General features: G+C 34.8%; 1 protein-coding gene across 9 annotated transcripts in view; it reads left to right on the top strand.

Annotated features, from left to right (window-relative positions):
* ANO3 (anoctamin 3) overlaps positions 1–15,559 on the top strand; it is a 334,560-nt gene extending 319,001 nt beyond the window's left edge. For 8 of the 9 annotated variants that reach the window (XM_037839166.1, XM_037839168.1, XM_037839165.1 and 5 more), the window contains 4 exons: positions 846–993; positions 8,992–9,072; positions 9,226–9,331; positions 12,396–15,559. In XM_037839166.1, the coding sequence (XP_037695094.1) occupies positions 846–993; positions 8,992–9,072; positions 9,226–9,331; positions 12,396–12,578 (518 nt within the window). In that variant the 3' untranslated portion in view covers positions 12,579–15,559. The remainder of the gene's footprint in view (positions 1–845; positions 994–8,991; positions 9,073–9,225; positions 9,332–12,395) is intronic. The other variant, XR_005217391.1, reaches the window with a different exon arrangement.
* The last annotated feature ends 4,841 nt before the right edge of the window (positions 15,560–20,400 follow it).

Here is a 20,400-nt window from a genome sequence, read left to right as displayed (position 1 = left end):
GATATTATTTGTTCCTTTTATGAATTCTAATTTCTTGTCTTATGATCTCCCCCACCAAATAAATTTTAACATTCTTTTAATTTTTTTTTCATTTCAACTCAATGTAGCCATATTACAAAGATTTTGAAAAATAAAGAAGAAAAAAATCATGATATCCAATTTCCTTTAACACTTTTGAATATTTCTTTCCAGAACTTTCTTCCTATCAGTATTTCTAAAGCTAAAGTTAATCCTAGTTGAAACCTCACTTTTTACTTTAATCAATGTTATATTGATTCTGTATACAACTTTGAAAGCTTTGGTTTGTGTCTATATGATGCCAGATTGATCTCTTAAGAAGTAAAAAATATCAGTTAATGAATTCCTCCAGGTCTTGACACCAAACTAATTTTACTTTTCTGTGTCTTTATTTAAAAATTATACTTGACAATGATAATAGGCAAAACCCAGAGTGAATACAAATATTTCAGCATTTACACAGTCATGTAGACCTTGAAAAGATTTGTTTGTTGGTTTTATTTCCTCAGCAACTTCTGCACATTTGATTAGGCTTTGAAATATCTTGGGCATCCGTGCTATGCCCCATTGTTACAGACATGGATCACTAAATAACCACCTTCTAATGTTATTTCAGTTTTCAGATCTCTCCAGCTGGGGTCTACCCAGCCTCCATGGAAAAGTGTATTAAAAAGCCGAAATACCTGGAGTGAGATGTTATATTAAGAAAGTAAAAATTGGCAGAGCTTTGATTCCAAAGTATAAGTAAAACATTATTTCCAAAATAAGATGGATCCACATTATAATTGTTTCATTCACATTATCTATCTTTAATCTTTCCTTAAAAGGTATCTGGTATGGAATTCTTGAAGGAATTGGCATATTGGCCGTGATCACCAATGCGTTTGTAATTGCTATTACATCTGATTTCATTCCACGTTTAGTCTATGAGTACAAATATGGCCCTTGTGCACATGAATCAAAAAATACTGTCAGGTAAGGTTAAAATTTACATATTTTCCTGATATATATTATATGCTTATAGTAAAAATGGGAACTTATTGGGTATTTTTGTTCTGTGACCATTTCTGATCTTTGTACTGGTAATGTGTTTCATAATTGAAATCAAGAAAGAACAAAAGTACCACTGTTTTTTATAACAAATAAATTTAGTCACTCTCTGTAACTCTCTCTCTGTTACTTGTAAATGCATCACTGGTATCAAAATTTTAAAGAAATTATAGTGTATTTAGAAGTCGAATTCTAGAGCTGGAAGAGACCCTAGAAATCATCCAAAGTAATCTTCTGACTTTATAGATGGGGGAATTGAGACCCACAGTGGTTCATCAAATTGCTAGTTTATGGGGACATGCAAAATATGAAATAACTATAAGCTATATGACTATAGAGATTTTAAAAGGGATTGAAGGTGAAAATATTTCCCTAGACCTTCTACCATGTGCTTTCTATTAAAATTTAAATCTACAGTTCAGAGTGTTTCTCAACCTCTCTACTACTGACAACTGAGGTCAGATAATTCTCTTTTTTGTGTGTGGAAGCTGTCCTGTGTGTTGTAGAATGTTTAGCAGAATCCTTGACCCCTACTCACCAGATACCAGTACCGGCCTCCCTAGTTCTCATGTTGTGACAACCAAAAATGCCTCCAGACATTGCCGAATGTCCCCTGAGGAAGACAAAATTGCCCTAGTTTAGAATCATTGATTTAGGGGATATGGGCTTTTCAGATCTTTCCTTCTTGAAAGCAGGTGTTGGAAGGAATGCAAGGCACTGGGTTTGGGGAACAGAGAGGACTTCCAGGTGTTTTAAGAAAGCATTTTAGCTGGAGATCAGCCTTTGGCACGAAAGCAGTAGTAGTCCTTCACCAGGAGAGAAGCTCCTTCTCCTCCTTCCTTTGGGAACAGCTTTGCACATGTGGCTTATCTGAAGGCAGGACATGTGCCCCAGAGGGCTGAGCCCTGGTTTAGAAGGAAGCCAACCCTTATTGCTGATGAACTGGTATTTCCTCAAAACACTAAAATGCCATTCTAAACATAAATGTCTCCATTTTTTTCAAAGAGAGATAATGAAGGCATGTTATTTCATTTTATTAATATTTTGGTGTCTTGCAAGGGTTTTAACTTGGAGTCAGACTCCCTGAGCTCAAGTTTCAACTTCTTCTTTTATAAAGCCACATCATCAATCTAAACCTAGTTAGTTCATAACAAAAAGTGTCATAGGTCTTATGCATAATAAATGGTGTTTGTGGTAACATTTTGTGAACTGTAAAAGACCATATAAATATAAAGTGGTTTAGAATCACTAGTGAAAAACCATGAAGTCATTTTTTTTTCTAATTCTAAATGATCTAGCAGTAGATTTCAATGGTTTGAAATGGATGTCTTTTTTTTTTTTTTTTTTTTTTTTTTTTTTTCCTGGCAGCCCTCTTTCCTAACACCATTAATTGCTAGTGTCTTTCCTGCCACCTAGTGGCAGATGAAAATGAGATTTGCTAGTATCTACTCTGTTTACGTTTCAGGTCCTGCCTTTTATGTAGATAGCACCTGACCTCTTCTTCATATTCAATGCCTAGGGATGTGGAATAATTTAAAGCAGAGACATGGGGCCTTGTGCAAGGTTGAAACCATAGAGTAAGAAGGGCACCCTCTTACTTACTTTTGTCCAGGTATGCTTAGCAGATAAACTGGAGTGGATGTATTCAGATTGGAAAATTTCAGAGTAAGGTGGCAGAAGGACTAGGTGGCTTTGGAGTGGAGGATATTGGTGAGACAGGCATTGAAATGATAAATTATGGGGTCTAAGATGGACAGGAGGAGTGATGGCAGTGTGGCATGTAGGTGAGAATCCAAGGTCCAGAATGAGATAGACATATATTTGAATCAGGTTCTAACCATTTTTCACCATGTGGTCTGCAGATCCCTAGAGGCCCCATGATCCCTTGAGGGGATCCACTAGGTCAAAACTATTTTCATAATACTAAGACATGTCTGTATTGACATTTGCATTGGTAGTACAGAAGCAATGGTAGTAAAAGTTCTGATGCCTTTATATGACTAAAGGCCGTGGCACCAAATGGTACAAGTAATGATTATATTCCTCACCACCATATAATCACCATAAAAAAATAAAACACCAGTTCTACTTTAGAATGGACTTGATGAAGCAGTAAAAAGGATAGTTTTTTCAAATCTCCATTCTTGAGTAATGTCCTTTCAATATTCCGTGTGATGAAATGTGAAATATACAGAAAGCACTTCTGCTGCATGCTAAAGTGTTATGGTTGTCTCAAAGAAAAGCACTTGTGTGATTGTTTGAATTGCAAACTGAACAAGCTGTTTGTTTTTTAAATGAAATAACAATTGTCAGATAAACTATGACTATTCCAACTTGGCAGACAAACTTTTTTTAAAAGCACAAAATCTATCTGTCATTTTAAGGAAAATAACTGACAGATTTTGACATTTTGTTGTTGAAAATAAAGTTCAAACTTTGAAGTAAAAATTAGAGTTTTGGAGAACTTCTACCTACTCCCATGGTGATATTAACAAATGTGAGTTTTTGGTGTTCTGCAGCAAAGATATGTCAATATTTGGAAGATCTATATAACCCAGTGAACTGGTATTTTCCAAATAACCCACATTTGATGTTACAAAATCATGACAGATAAAAAGTAATTCAAAGTACAATAGAGACCAAAGTACAATATAGATCAGTTTCTTAGTTTTCCAGGGCTGCTGTAACAAAGCACCACAGACCAGTTGGCTTGAACAACAGGAATTTATTGTCTCACAGTTTTGAAGGCTAGCAGTCCAAAATCAAGGTTTTCATGATCACACTTTCTCTGAAATATGTAATATTCTGGTGGTAGCTTGCCAGCAGCCCATAACTCAATCTCTACAGCTGTCACATGGCTATCCCACACCACTTTGTCCAAATTTCCTCTGCTTATAAGGAAGGACTCCAGTCATATTGAATTAATACCCACCCTGGTTGAGTTTTGCCTCATCTTAACTAATAGGATCTTTGAAGGTCCTATTTACAAATATGTTCACATCCACTGGACCAGGGGTGAGAACATGAACATGTCTTTGTGGGGGACATGATTCAATCCATGACATCAATGTAACAGTATGAAGAATTCCTTGATGTGGTTTCAGATTCCACCTTGCAACTAAACTTGAAGAAACTGCCATATGCCAAGCTCTGGTGTAGTATCAAAGAAAATTATCCACAATTATCTGAAATGCTATTAAAAGCCCTCCTGTTGGCAATACTTTCTGTGTGAGGCCAGATTTTCTACTTATTCTTCCACCAAAACAATGTATTGCAACAGATTGAATGCAGGAGCAGATATAATAATCTAGTGGTCTTCTCTTAAGACAAGAATTAAAGGGATTTGCAAACATGTAAAACACTGTCGTTCGTCTCACTAATTTTTTTTATTTTGAAAAATATAGCTATTTGAAAAACACTTGTTTTGTTAATATGTAATGGATTTAATAATTATTTTAAATAAATTAATAGTGAAATGTTTTCTAAATTTCCCAATTTTAATTTCTAAAATGTGAAATATTGATAGATATACCCACATGGAAGTTCTTTGATGTCGTTAATAATTTTTTAAGGTGTTAAGGGATCCTGAGGTCCAAAATTTTGAGCCATATAGACCTAGGGAAAGTTACTTACTCTATCTGAAACTAAGTTCTTTAACATATATGATGGAAATAATAATACGTATGTTTTAGTGTAATTTTAAAAATTAGCCCTGACTCCAATAATTCTTTGACTTTACACAGACCTCTAAACCATTGACCATATTAACGTTTCTTCGTTCTCCACTCCTTGAATGTTCTCTTTTCCATACTTAAGTATCATACAAACCTTAATCAATTATTATAGCCACTTCCTTGGATACACAGGTCCCCTGCCCACCTCACCTTGTTGTACTGTCTTAGCAAAATCACATTCTTAGTTTTTCCAGCTTTTTCCTATTCTACAGTGCACCCATACAGCTGAATGTGGGTGAAGAAAAACAAGCAACCACACTGACTGCTTTCACTTTAAATTTTTGTTACACGCATCGCATAGACCTGGCAGTATTCCGTTTACTCTTCCATTTCCTAGAGGAGTTTTTCACACCTTCTCTTCAATTCTCAAGCCTTCAACACCTCCTTCCTTATTCTCACTCTTAATTGATGATCCTGTGCTTCCTACTTAACCAGGAAAATTGAAGCAATTGGAAAAGAACTACCATAGATATCTGTTATTATATCTCCCAGTTTCCAGCATACGTACCTACACAATCTGCCTTTCTCTTGTTACTAGAAATGAAATTCTCCACGTTCCTGTTGAAAGCAATGTCCCACTATTTGTGTCCTACATCTCTTCCTCTTTCCCTACCTCAGAACATCATTCTGGTAATTTCCCCTTTCTCCAATGCATTACAGTTTTGCCTCTGTTGTATTTTTCACATTAACATTGAAATATGCTCTTATTTTTCCAATTAATATGTAAAGCCCTCCCTTGTTCCCACTGCCTGCCATAACTCCCCAGTTTTGTCTCTGCTCAAAACTCATTAAAAGCATTTCCTATTATTATTTTCTTCAATTACTCTCCTCCTCTTCTCCATTACACGCTCTTCAATAAGGCTTATGCACCAGCGTTCCTCCGGAAGCGACTTTCACATTGTCAGATCAACTTGTCAGTTTCCAGTTTTCATATTCCTTGACCTATCAGCAGCATTTCAACAATTTATCATTCCTTTCTTGCTTTATTTATTTATTTGATTTCCAGTCTCTTGGTTTCCTGCTACCCCACTAGCTACATCTGCTCAGTCACTTTTTTTAGTTCCCATCATGTCTCTGCTTCTTAACTTTTGGAAGGCCCCAAGGGCTCAATACTTGGGCTTCTTTAACTACGTTAGTTTTCTTGGTGATGTCATTCAGTTTCATGGTTCGCACTCCTGAACACCACCAGACTTGTATAATCCACTTGTTTACTTAGTATCTCCTCTTATATGTCTAATAGCTATCTCAAACTTACTAGGTCCAAAATTAAACACCAAATCTCCCCCAAAACTTGTTCAACCTTCACTCTTCCCCATCTCAGTTGATGGCATATGGATGGTGACTCAGGCCAAAATTCTTGGAATCATCCTTGAATACTTATTTCTCTCACACCCCATATAATCTATTGGAAAACATGTTGGCTTTACTTTACATTGCTACCTATCATCTCTCACCTAGATTTTTTGATAGTCTCATTTAAAACTTAAGTTTAATCTTGTAATTCATACACTCAACCACTGCACTGGCTCCTTATTTCACTGAAAGGAAAAGCCAAAATCCTCACTAAATCCATACAAAGCAAGCTCCTTCTCTGAACTCATCTCCTACTACTCTCTTCCCCTCTCACATTGTTTCAGCCACACTGCTCTCTCACTTAACCTGTACATGCACTTTTTTTCCTGTACAATTTGCCTCCTCTGCTTGTGAATCTCTATCCACAGATATCCTCATGACTATCTCAGTCAACTTCTTGTCTTTACTCAAATGTTTTCTCCTTAAAAAGATCTGCCCTAACCACTGTATTTGAACTGTAATCTTACAATCTCAATTTCCCTTGATTTTATCCATTATGCTGTGAGATAATCAGGGTTCAGGTTATTTTCCTCAAGGATATGCAGTCACTCCAACACCATTTGTTGAAAAAACAATTCTTTTAAACACTGACTTGCACTGACATTTTTGTCATAAAGAAGGTGAATGTGTATTTGTGGATTTCTTTTCAGACCCTCTCTTCTTTCTCATTAGCCAATTTATCTTTCTCTGCACCAACACCAGATTGTCTTAATTATTGTAACTTTCTGAGAAGTCATTATTCAGTCCTGTGATCCTCCAACATTTTTCTTCTTCAACATTGACTTAACAATTCTAGAATATTTTCACTTGCATATAAATTTTAGGTTCAGGTTGTAAATTGTCATTACAAAATACTGTGAGAATTGACACCTTAACAACATTAAGTCCCTTCCAATCCTTGAACATGGTATGTGACTCTGTGTAATTAGGTCTAATTTGAATTTTCTGATCAGTGTTGTCTGTGTGTGTATGTGTGTGTTTGTGTTTTTTTAGGTCCCAGTTTAGAGGTCCTATGTATCTTTCTTAGATTTATGCTTAGATATTTGATATTAGTAATATCGCCATGAATGGAATTTATATAAATCTCATTTTCCAATTGTTTGCTGCTGGTATATAGAAATAAATGGTTATTTTTTTATTGTTGATTTTGTATCCAGGGACATTGCTAAATCCATGTATTAATTCAAACAGTTTGTAGTTTATTTTAGATTTTCTATATACACAATTATATGTGAATAATGACAGATTTACATATTACTTCCTTATGTCAATTCCTGTTTTATCTATTTTTTCTACTTACATGGATTATGTTCAACAGAAATGGTGATAGTGGGTATGCATGCCTTGTTCCTGACCTCAGGAGAAAGTATTCAACATAGTGAACACTTTGCTGTTCGCTATAGGGTTTTTTGTAGATACTCTTTATCACATTAAGATATTCTTTATCATATTCCTAGTTTGCTGAGTGTTGTTTATAATGGACAACAGTCGAATGTTGTCAAATATTTTCTTCTGCATCTATCATTATGATCTTATGATCTTCTCCCCTTGTTCTTTTAACATAGTAAATTTCATTGATTGGATTTCATATTTTACAAAAAATCTTACATTGCAAGAATTAACTCCACCTGATCATGATGTTCACTTGTGGCTTGTGGTTTTAAACTTATTTTTCTGCTCCACACAGCTTCAAAATCTTGAGAGGATAATTGTCTTTGTGTTTGTAGCTGCCCCCCCCCCCCCCCCCCCCCCCCCCGCTTCCCACAACCTCTGGTAGGACTTTTTTAGCAAGTTTTTTCCTCTTAATTGCTATGATACTCTGGTAGACTTCATTCTGCCTTTTAGTAACTTCAAGTTCACCTCCTATCCTGATCCCCAGCTTCACAGACTGCCCCAGAACATAGCAGGTATCCCATGAGAAAAACAGGCAGGTATCTAGGTCTCCTCTAGTTTCCAATGTCACCCCTGTCTCATGCAGTTACCAAATACAACTTGATCCTCTTCCCTCTAGTAGAGTCCATCATGCCCACTCTCAGTTTTCATCCAAATTTGGTGAGCACACATCCCCCCGGAGAGGAAAAGAAATGATGACCAATTTTCCTAAGAAGAACTTTTCTCTTCCTGGAATTTTCACTTATCTTGTCCTTGTTGTTTCTACATATCTGCAATATCTTTAAAAATGGGATCTTTAAAAATTTTCTGTGGGAGTGTTGACCTGCTATGACCTAATATAACCCACTTGGAAGGATGATTCGTTTTTATTCTCAAAGTGCTTATTACCTTCTAGCATTCTATAAATTATTATGTTTGCTGTGTTTGTCTCCCTCCACTGAGCTATAAGTTCCAGTCAGGGCTTTTTGCTTATTTTGTTCACTGTTGAATATCAAGCATCTAGAAAAATGTTTAACATTAGTAGGTCCTCAGTAAATATGTTTAATGAGTTAATACATAAAACACAAATAAAAAGCATTCAACCATTGACTACTTAATTATAATTATCCAAATATTGTCATGTGAATGTCTACTTATAAAGCATATATTTATAGAGTTTTAATGCATAGGAAGTAATAGCACATAGTAGCTATTTAATAAGTGTAAGTCAAATAAAAGGGCAAGATGGGAGCTATTGTGAGAAATGGTAAGAGAGTTATCTATTTCGCTACTTTAGAGATCTAACAGGATTGAGGTAATGGAATAAGAAAGCTTGGTTGCTAGGAGTTTGTCATTAGAATGGGAGGAATAATGACATTTATAAAATCTTGTCATTTGTAATGAAAGAATTGGACTTGGAATTTATGAATCGCTGAATCACATGATAACTTTTCTTTTCTCCCAGTTGCTTAAAAGGATATGTCAACAATAGCCTATCCTTCTTTGACATGAATGTACTTCGTATGGGAAAACTTGGTTATTGCAGGTACTAACTTATATAAATTAAAGTTATCTTTCCTGCTTGTTTAACCATTCCATCTCATCTCATGTTATTAAACCCATTTATACTGTCACTTTGGAAGTTTTAGGCCTTCATACTTGATCCTCTGCTCTTCACACTCTCATTTTGTGATTTCAGGTACCGAGACTACAGAAACCCCCCGTGGAGTTCCAAACCCTATGAGTTCACCTTACAATACTGGCACATCCTCGCTGCCCGTTTGGCCTTCATCATCGTATTTGAGGTTAGTTACATACTGAGAAGAAAATTACTATAAGTAAATGTTTTTTCAACTGATTGTCATTTGTGTCTTGGAAGTCACTTCCTCACTCACCTCCAAAAAAGGAGTTGCGTAGGTCCCCAGTAAATGTTTCAAAAACATTGAAACCATTACAACAAATGCAAAAAAGCAAGAGCAGAACAATGAGAGAAGATAGGTTACTGGGTATTTGTACCTAGGTAAAGAAAGCTACTACACATTTGAACTGAAAAGTTAGTTTTGAACCTCCTAGTAACCAAGTTTAAAAGGGAAAGTTTGGGTTACTTTGCTTTTCAATCATGTGATCAGGATAGAAAAATTCATTTTCTAAACAATCACTTCTTAATATATTTTATCATAAATGTATTTTTATAACCGCATTAGATGCTTCAATAAATGATGCCTCAGAACATTTTTAAAAAGGCATAGATTTTGATTACCAGAGTCATGCAATAATATTAGAGTGTAATCCTGTGAATAAATTTGAGGGAAGCTACAGTATTATTGTTTTGTTTAATATATAAGTAGCTTGATACAGTGAAGGACATAGCACTGGAATATCTCCAAGACACTGCTAAAGTGTATCAAAAGACTTTGAATGCATCTGTTTCCTATAGCCAAAATTATGGAAAAATAAAAGATAGCCATAGCTCACTTTGGGGAGAATTCTTTTTAAGGGCCCCTATGCTTCACAGCTAGCCTCCAAAACATACTTCAAATTTTGTAGTGAAACATTCTTCTTGTACAATAGAATGCTTACCTCTATGGCCTCATCCAGGTCTAAAATTCTGTTGCTTAATGTCTCTGTCAGCCTTTAAAAATGTCTCCTGATGAAATGATACTTTCTCTCTTATTACAGTTAGCATAAGAATTTAAGCCATATTTATGATTCAGGAAAGTATTTTTTAGTGTGTGTTTTTTTAATATGTATACTTTTCTTCATCTTCTTTTGGAGCTCATATAAATGACCAGATTAATCAAATGCCTCAATTCAGAGCCAACTATCATTAAGAATTCATCTGATTCTTTATTTTTTCCTCTTCATTCCCCATTCCTAATTCCATTTCTCACCCCCTCCAGAAGCACACATCTCTTTTTTTCTCTGTGTAAGTTGTCCACATGTTTATTTGTATATATATGTGTTTATGGAAAATATCTTTTATTGTTTTGAGAATCCTTTTTTCAAATTTACTCCAATGACTTTGTGTAATAAAGCCCATCTTCTCTCTTATCAATTTCACTTTTTTAGAGCTTGTTTGTAAATAGTCTAAGGGAAAATTATTTTTCTTCTTACCCCTATAAGATAATTTTGGTAATAGTATTATTACCAAATAATATGAGTATCAAATAATCTATTATTTCTCCTATCATTTGTAATTACATTTTTATAATATTCCAAGTTCCTATATAGTCATGGTTATACCCCTCGCCTCTGATTCAGTTATCCCTTTGTCTGTTCCTGGGTCAATATCACACTATTTGAATGCTTTGGCTTTGTAGTATATCCCAATAAATAGTAAAAAGAGCCCTGTCCCACCCTGTTTGCTCTTATTTTTTCAAAATTGCCTTAGCTATGTGGAGATACTAATCATTCCTATAAATTTTAGAATCCATGTTTCTAGTTCCCCCAAATATCGTACAATGATTTTGGTTAGAATTATGTTTGTGGGAATCATGGAGGAAAATTAGACTTATTTACAAAATCTGTGCTGTTCCATTAAAGAACTCAGAAATTATTCAGAGCAGTTATGTACTTTGTTAGCATTTTTAAATATTCTTTTTAAGTAGCTTATTCATTCCTTTTAAATGTAATTCTTATAAATGTCATAGATACTTTCATTACTATTATGAAAAGTATCTTGACTTCCATTATATGATTTGATTATTGCTACAGTACTGGAATGCTACTGCTCTTTCTAAGATGAGCATAGTTCCTTGTTCAAGTCTCTAACTGGTTCTAATATTTTGTTTATTAAATCTTTGCAACTGGTAATACCATTTGCAAATAATGACAGTTTGGCCTCTTTACTTCTAGAGAAGCTTTATACCTCATTTTGTTTGCCTGCCTAACTGTGCTGCTAGAAATTTCAGTATGATGTTGAACAGCAGCATTCTGAGAGAGACTAGTGTCTACCAAAAGTTTATTAGGTAAATGTGTTCTTCACAGATCATCCTAACCCTGTCAGTAACAGAATTTTTTTCCCTTTCTGAGAAATTGGAACATCTACCCTTCTTCTACATAGGAAAGAAAAAGGATGTATTTATAAACAGGAGGTAATATTTAAATAGTGCTGACTCTATGCCAAGCACTCTATAAGCCCTTCACATGTATTTACTCATTTAATCCTCATACCAACCTTTAAGAGATATTATTATTATCACCAGTATAGAAATGAGGAAACTGAGGTACAGAGAAGGTATGTGATTTACCTAAGGTTGAGCAGCTAATGAGTATCTTTCAGTAGCTTCATTGAGCACCTTTACTTTTATTGCCATTTGAGTTTTGTTAGTGCTTTGGTTTATACAATATTTTTCTCACTTTATTTTTTAATCCAAGCAATATATTTTTATCATAGAAAAGTCATGTAATAAATGTTTTAAAGCAGTTATAATGACATACAAACTCAACAGAGTAGAAGTTCTTAAGTCTCAGGGAAACTGCTTGGAATGCTGTATGTATTATGAGCTACTGGACATGGTGTTTCCCTGAACACAGTCTTTCTTATCTGTGTATGCTAATGCATGTTATAATAGCATTGCATAATACATAAGGATTTTACAGATTTGAATTTAAGATTTACTCAGTATTTATGAAGCGATCTCAACTTGTAGCAGTGAAAAGAAAAACAAGTTTTTGTTTCCTTCTCATGTATGTGCTACAACACAAGTAGTGTCCCCAATATAATTTTTGAAAATAGTATTTTAGACAGAACATAGAGAGTTCTGACACTTGATTTTAAGGAAAACTCAACCTGTTCATTATTGTTCTGGTTTACAATTAGTACTCCAAAATATTTTAAAAGTGTATTTTCCCCTCTTAAATTTGCAGCACCTTGTTTTTGCCATCAAGTCCTTCATCGCATTCCTGATTCCAGACATACCAAAGGACCTAAATGACCGAATAAGACGGGAGAAGTACTTAGTCCAAGAAATGATGTATGAGGCTGAACTAGAACATTTGCAACAACAACGGAGAAAAAGCGGTCAACCAGTTCACTATGAATGGCCTTAGTTAATACCTGTTTCTCAGTAGAGGTGGCACCGTTAGTGGGAAGGAATGTTGGCAATTTCAAATTCTAGGCAGGATCTAGAAGGAAGGCACACCTGGCAAACCATATTTATAATATGTTACTTGGAAATGCATCACAGCCATTTCTGGGATTTGGAATATCCAGCTTTCCAGGGAAGAAAAAGATGAGTCATAACCTGAAAAACTGGTGAGTTTGACATTGCCAGAAGCCAAGATCCAATTCTCAGAACCAGCCCCAAGGAGTCATGTGTTTGGAGAACTCCACCTTCCATCGGCTGCAGTGTAATAGGAAGGGGGATGGTGAGGTTTCTAGAGATGAGTTCCATGTAAATGTTCACCACCCAGGCATGACTTAAAGCATCATGTGGTCTTCACTCGAATACTAATCTGACTTCTAAATCTTCGATGCTTACAAGAAATGATGTAATCAGTTATTGCCTTTGCTGCCAGAATGCCATATCCCTTCAGCTTACAAGCTTGTAGAAATTGTCCTTGTCTGTTGCTGAGATTTTGGATCTGTGCCACAGAGGAATTTATGCTGCTTTTCTTTATCAACTATGCAGTTGAAGAGTTGCATATCACCTTTAGTATTTAAACCAAAAATCTAAGATCCCAAAAAGAATACCATTCATTGAAATAAGATTCTATTGCATTGGCTACATACAAATCACTTTTATCACTGCCAGAGCCAGTTGAAATGCACATTTTTAAACTAAATGCTAACAGAGTCATATACTTATAAAATATGAGTGGTTGTTCTCATGTCATTTAAACACAACTAACCCATACTTTACTGTGGCATGCTGTTTTATTGTATGTTTAACTTTTTCCTCTTTGATTTTTTGCAGCTCCTCACAGAACCTTAACTTGAAATTCTGTAAATATTTTGGTTTTTCTTATACTTTTGCACCTTGACAGTATGTAATGCAAGCTACAGTGTATGGCGCTCTGAGACCAGTTATACAGTATTCTATTGTGTCTTGTTTATTCCGGGAAAGAGAAGCCAGATGCTTCACAGCAGTTATGCTTTTCCAACAACATGCAGTCTTGCTCTTGAGCTAATGAAAACAATGCATGAATATAGATCTATATTATCTATAGAGAAATGCATTCTTTAGAGTTTTACGTTCTTCTTCATCACTGAAGACAGTGTTCTGTTATTATTTCTTTGATAGATTGATTTGGTTCATTTTTGAAAACTATAGAAACAAAGCCAACTTAGTTGTGAAAAACATCATTTTGATTTGTTGTAGACACAGAAAAGTAACAAAATTTATTCTGGTTTGGGCTCTTATTTCAATGTCAACTCTGTATCTATGAGAGTCACTGTTCCTAGACTGATGAACAGGGAGTGATGGGGCATTCAACTAAAGCAAGTCAGGTGGAGGCATCAGCTAAGGGGATAGGGTGGGGAGAAAGAAGAGTGAAGGGAATGTCTGGCAGAAATCAAGACACATATCCTTATAAAACTAATCCCAGTTTCCCCTCCCCTGGGTGAGCAGGAATGGGGATGGCGAATACACGGACATAGGATCACACACACACACACACACACACACACACACACACACACACACACACGACAAATGATTATTTTGTCCAGTTCTGCAAAGCACAGTGATTTCCAAAATATGTAAAGACCAGATTAAACACAATGGAAATAAAACTACTTTGTGTATCTGCTAGTATTTTTCATACTAGAAAAAATGATTTTTAGAGGTCTAGCATTGAAACTGTTTTGTTGATTTTTCTTTCCCTCCAGGGTAAAGCTTATAGATTATAGTTTTGTGTTTATTTGTCTGTTTTTGTCAAAAATATTCCATTTCCTACTTGTTCTCTGATCCTAAGCAAGATGAAGGACCTCAGACTCAATTTGCCTCACATGCCCTTATCATGTGTGACTCTTCCATTCAAATTTCAGAGAGGTTCTTATTCTGCCACACGTTTTTTAAAACAACTAATTCCACGAACTCCACAAAGGAGTTTTCAGTACCTCCATTTTCATAGCATCTGCATTTCCTTTTTTTTTTTTTTTTGTTAGTTAATTGTGTACACTTGCCTGGGTATAAATACTGTCTATGCCTTTTGAAGACACAGATGAATATAATACTTAAGTCTTTTCCACATTAGGGACACAAGACTAAGAAATCTGTCTACTGAGAGAAAGAACAATGAAAGCCAAGCCATGTCCTTGAGAATTCTTCTGTTTCTGAGTTATTTTTACATTGCCCCTTCAGGGTTTACAATCACATTGATTGCCTACCTGAGATAAAATAATGACAAGAGAAAGCTATTTTTAATGAAAAATTTATAAAACTTTGATTTAGAAAATTCCTTCTCTGTTATTTTTTAAGCAGATGTGAAAAATAGAGAAGCAATGAAAAATTAACTGAAATTTTCATTTTGTGAATCAGTGCAGTAGAATATAGCAAAGATTTTATGACTGTTGACAGTAAAATATTGGCAGCCCTTTACAGTATGTTAGTTTTAGATCACTCTGCTTTAGTTGAGAAAAATGTTTTATATCATGGTTTTCATATGAATACAAATGATTTCTCAAAGATATATAGCATATGCTATTCTCAGGAATTCTGTATTACATGAATGCTGCTTATATATTTTCATATTCTAAAGTATTGTCTTTTCAAACAGTATCTAATAATATATGTGCATGCAGTCTTCAATTTAACAAGTTGTTCAATCTGAAGAGCTTTTGCAGTACAGTGTGTGGGAAATTGCTCTAGATCGTAGCTGAAATAGTTTGTAATTGTCTGAGTCTGTGCACGCACTTTTGGATAAAATGCTGCTGCTGACAGACTGACTGCATGATGACGTACAACTTTTGAATGCTGCACATTCATCCAAAATGTCTTAGTGACTCTTAGCACAATTTATTGTAAGATGGAATGGAACTGAACCTTTTTCACTCAATAAAATATTGTTTGATATGGTATTTTTCATATAATTTGCATGTTAAATTTAATCCTGCTTTTGTTTTAAATAATAAGTTGGGATTTGTTGAGTGTATATGTGGGGGGTGGCAGAGTGGAGCGTTTCATTCTTTAGCTCTACAAAGAAAGAGTTTCTTATTTTTGCAGGCCCTTACCCAACGCGTAAAGAGCTTTTTAAACTATTTGTCTTCTAATAAGATTATTGTTTATCTTCAATGCTTTTGCACATTAAAATGCAGATGGGGTATCACATTGATCCTTTTAATGTTTTGTGCTAGAAACAGATGGGAAAGAAAGCTTGAAGAGTTCATGTGAGGATAATAATGCTTCCATCACACAGAGGTACTCCCTTCTCTCACGTTATTCTGGCTCTGTCAGTCACCATCAGAGTCTCTCTGTGACAAGAATTTTAGCACAACAAGAAAGGTGGACATGTAGGGGCACCATGGTCAACATGAAGCTATCCAGTTGCCCATTTTTTATTGATTTAAGTGGTAAAAATTGAAAAGTCATGTTGCCTGAAGACTTGCTTAATGGATATGGCTTGATTGATTAGTGTGTCGATTAGAGGCTTGAAGACATAGGTCCAGGTATGATTGTGCATATCTGTGTGTGCATGCGTGTGCACACATATGCATCCCCGGGCGTACTATTTTTGTGTAAGGACCAGTGAGCACTTACTTTTTGTGAGATATGCTCAGCTCAATCCCATTTTGGCCATTAGTTATTTCCCCTCCATTTTCCCCCAAACCACAGTATTAAAACATATTCCTGGTGTAATTCTAGGTTTTATCCACATTGGTTAACACTTAATAGTATTCCTCGTACTCTAAGTAGCTCAGCCTAGAACCTTTCAGGAAAGGCTTGAAAAACCCAGCATCTGGTAGAAAAGCAATTATTGCCCCATGGCCATTACTGTTCAAAATGAAATATGCCAACATTACATAGTCCAAAGGGAAGATTTATCAGGCTTCACCTTAACTCGTTGATCATCCTAGGTTCTACTAGCTATGATTCATTTATTCATAATGGAGACAAGTTATCTTCAATTGAACTTGCCGTCGGGTTCCTTGGAAAAGCCACACCCGTGACCATACTTGATGATTTTCTTTCTAGAGAACATAAATGTCTTAGCCACTGCATCCTAGCTATGTCCACATTCAGGAATCTTTTCAAGAAAGTAAAATGAAAACACACTGGGTGATAGAGAAAACACTAACATTTGGGACCAGATCCGATCTCTCATATCATCAAGTGTGCACCTTCAGGGAGAAGCCTATAAATCCAGCTTTCCTGCTTTGTGACTGTACCAATGTGTGTTTCTGCACAATTCTTCCCAGAGAATGCTTCTTGTTCCACATTCAGCAGGCCAGAAGTGGGAGTCTGGATTACACTAGACAGTCAGCTACGTGCATGCTGCTTTGCATCTTTTCTTACAAAGGAAGAGGATTTTACGGCATAGACCTGCATTGACTTTCTCAGAATACTTATTTCCATCATAGTTCTTATTTTCTCTGTGGAAAAAGCATTGTCTCTGTTCCCTTTGTTTTTTGGAAAGCAAACTTCCTAAATTATTAGTTGAGAAACAAAAAAAAAATGGAATCTATTCAGACATTACCTACAAAAACAGTTGTCTTGTGGGTGGTTGGCCCCATGTGATGGCCAAGCTGCAGGTAAGAGTTTGCCTCAATACAGTTATAAAGTTTTATCAGCGCCACTGAAGACAAACAGATAAACTCTTTGGGCTAAATTGAATATTCTGTATAACAAATAGTATGAGCAGCCTTTCCCCATTGATTTTGACCCAGTCTACTTTTAATGCTTTTTTGTAAGTGAGAAGAAGATGATTGAATGGTCTGAAAAATCTGATGGCAAAGAAACTTGTGGATGCAAATTTTTGGAGACGGGGGAGTCAACTTAGAGATTTTCTGATCTGCTGTGCCCACAACCTGCCTTCTTTCTTACATGGAAAAAATGAAGTTTTTTTTTTCTTTTTTTCCTTATCTAAGATTTATGAATCTTGTGGTGCTTACTAGCTTGAATTTCAGTGACTACTCTGACAGAAAAACTCCCCCATTATCCTTTTCTTTCTCAAAAGGAGAAATGATGTTGCAGCTCTATATTAGCCTGATGTTTGTAACCATTGATTTTTTTCTCTTTTCTCTGTGCAGTTCCTCTGAAAATTCTAAAAAGTATGTTGTATATTATTAATCATTAAATCTTACACCCAAACTGTCATAAATTTTAAAGCCAATTAAAGAAGTATTGCTCTGTTAAGCTAGACTGAATCATTTTTTAAAAAGGTGTCTTTAATTCAGATCTGTGTTCTTGAAAGTAATGATTATAAACTAATAAAGGTACATAAACCCTTATAATGTATATCCCAAATCACTCAATAACATTGCTTGATTACTCAGTTTTCTACAAATTCAGCCTGACTATATGATACTATTACAAATAAGCAATTTAGGGAATGCTCATTTATTTCCTTAAATGACAGGTATGTTAGGGCATTAAATCAGTGCTCTAAAAGAAACTATTTTCAGCCTTTTAAATATGTCAAAAGAAAATTCTGTTGACTGATGAACTGGTTGTTCTGAATCCCTATGCACATGCTTGCTTTAACATCTAAAGAAACAGATGAATTTTTGCTTCTGGAAATTCTGAGGACAAACAGGTACAAGTCCACAAAAGATATCAGCATTATATATTGCTTGATTTATAGTAATCTGTTGTATTAAGTCATAAGAACCTCCTAATGTTTACTTCTGTGTGCATGTATGTGTGCCTTTCCCAAGTCCTGGGTAGACCAAATAGTACAGTCATTATCCAGAACAAGGAAAAAATAGTTATGTTATATAATATGGCAAATGTTTGGGTTTCTGTTTACTTGATCACTTGGTAGACCTGCCTTAATCTAATAGCCTTATATAAGTGATTTTAGGATAAGGACTATTTTGTATCCTACTTCTAATACTGTAGAGAATATTTATCATTTAAAATGTACTTCAGTTGGAACTTACTTTTAAAAGAAATGCTTAAAATAATTACATATCTATATTCATCCTTCAGGCATTTTTCCTAATACCAACTGATCATATAAACAATATTAAATTTAAAAGTATTCAAGGGCTCTAAGATAAAAAAACTCCAAAAAATTTTGAAAATACCAGAACATTATGTTAAATTTCCTGTTGATATACAGAAATATCATTATCAACTAACATTTACTTCCATAGGGTAGCACTATTTTTCTAGTTTTTGATGAGAGTCTACTGAGAAAGAATTTGATGCACTGACTTCCCAAGTAAAGGCCATATATGATTAAGAAGCTAAATGTTTATAAATGTAACCCTTTGTCTTCTGAAAATAGCTAATATTTCAAGCATTAAAAGTGCAGTCTTGGAGAAGTAGGCTTATGAGTGCTATTATCCCAATATGTTTATGAACCTTGATTGATAATGTTGCACAGCCCATGCTCAGGGGTTCAAGCAGGGGAGAAAATAATAACGTTAATTTCTAAGAATTACAAATAAAAATAGCCCATATGGTGATACACTGTCAGTTATGAATTATAGTTGACTAATTTAGAATTTTCTATCATTTTAATATGTATCATTGGAAATATCAATTAAATTTTAGTTGTTTGAAAAATAGATTATACTTCAAGGCTCTTAACCTTGGATAAAAGAGGTTTACTTTACAGTAAACCTAGCTACTTTGTAATATTGAGATTGAGTACATGAGATTTCTAAGTACACACACACACAAACACATGAACTACCTGTGATATTTTAAGACTGTTGATTTCTAAGAGAACAATTAAAAGAAAGATGCCTCTATTTTTTCTGTTTACTACTCTGATCTTTGTAAATATAACTAATGTTTGATTAAGATTATAATACCATAAAAGTATTTTTAAAATATTGACTTTGAAATACTGTGTGAAAGCCCATGACTTGTGGTTTATTTTTCCCTTTACAATGAAATGGTACAAACCCATAGAACTGAAAATAATAAAATTCATATTAAACAAATGTCATTGGGATTAAGCAAAGGGAAAATTTCCCCCTTTCTGTTGTTTAGAAAATCACAGTTCCTTTTAACTGTGCATTGAGTCACAAATTTGGGGTTGACATGCTGTCTACTTATCAAGGTTAACATGTACCAATGTAACACAATAAATCATACATTCAAATATTGCATTTTTCAGTAATAAACTTGTCTATCTTTACAAAAGAAGTTTTCTCTTTCTTCAAGAATTTAGAACCCTTAGAAAAATTACTCTGTGATAAATCATATTTAAACTTTGGCATTAAAAAAGCTACTGTCTGGAAATGTATGGCATGAATTTCAATTTTACCTTAGTTCATTTTGTTATTTCTAATTCTTGAACACCTAGGATTTCAGTGTCTTGAAAATTCTGAGCAGAAATACTTAAAATTTTTTAATTAAAATGAATCCATTTTATTCGTACACTGTAGACTAATAATTTTTGTTTTATGTGGGCCATTTTGCCAAGTCCTTCATATGACTTATCTCCTTAAATCCTCACAACATCCCTTTTAAGTAGGCATAATTTTTACTCCTCCTAATTGGTGAATAAGGTAAAAAGCCTTGCCCAAGATTACTGAGATGATTTGTGTCACAACTTGTGTTTGAACATAAGTCATTTGACCCCATTCCATGACCTCAGTGAATAAGCAGTACTTCTTGCTCCACATGGTGAAGGATGAAGACAATGTCATTCATCAAAATGAATTCATTTGCAATGTCTGAAAGAGTCTTTGAGGTCATTCTGTTCCATTTTTGCCAGTATCTGTGCTTCTGTATCAAAGGTACAGAAGCCTGCA

This window comes from Choloepus didactylus, chromosome 6 (assembly GCF_015220235.1).
Source record: "Choloepus didactylus isolate mChoDid1 chromosome 6, mChoDid1.pri, whole genome shotgun sequence".
Taxonomy (NCBI): domain Eukaryota; kingdom Metazoa; phylum Chordata; class Mammalia; order Pilosa; family Megalonychidae; genus Choloepus; species Choloepus didactylus.
Note: the sequence above shows the minus strand (reverse complement) of the source record. Positions and strands in the feature narration are given on the sequence as shown.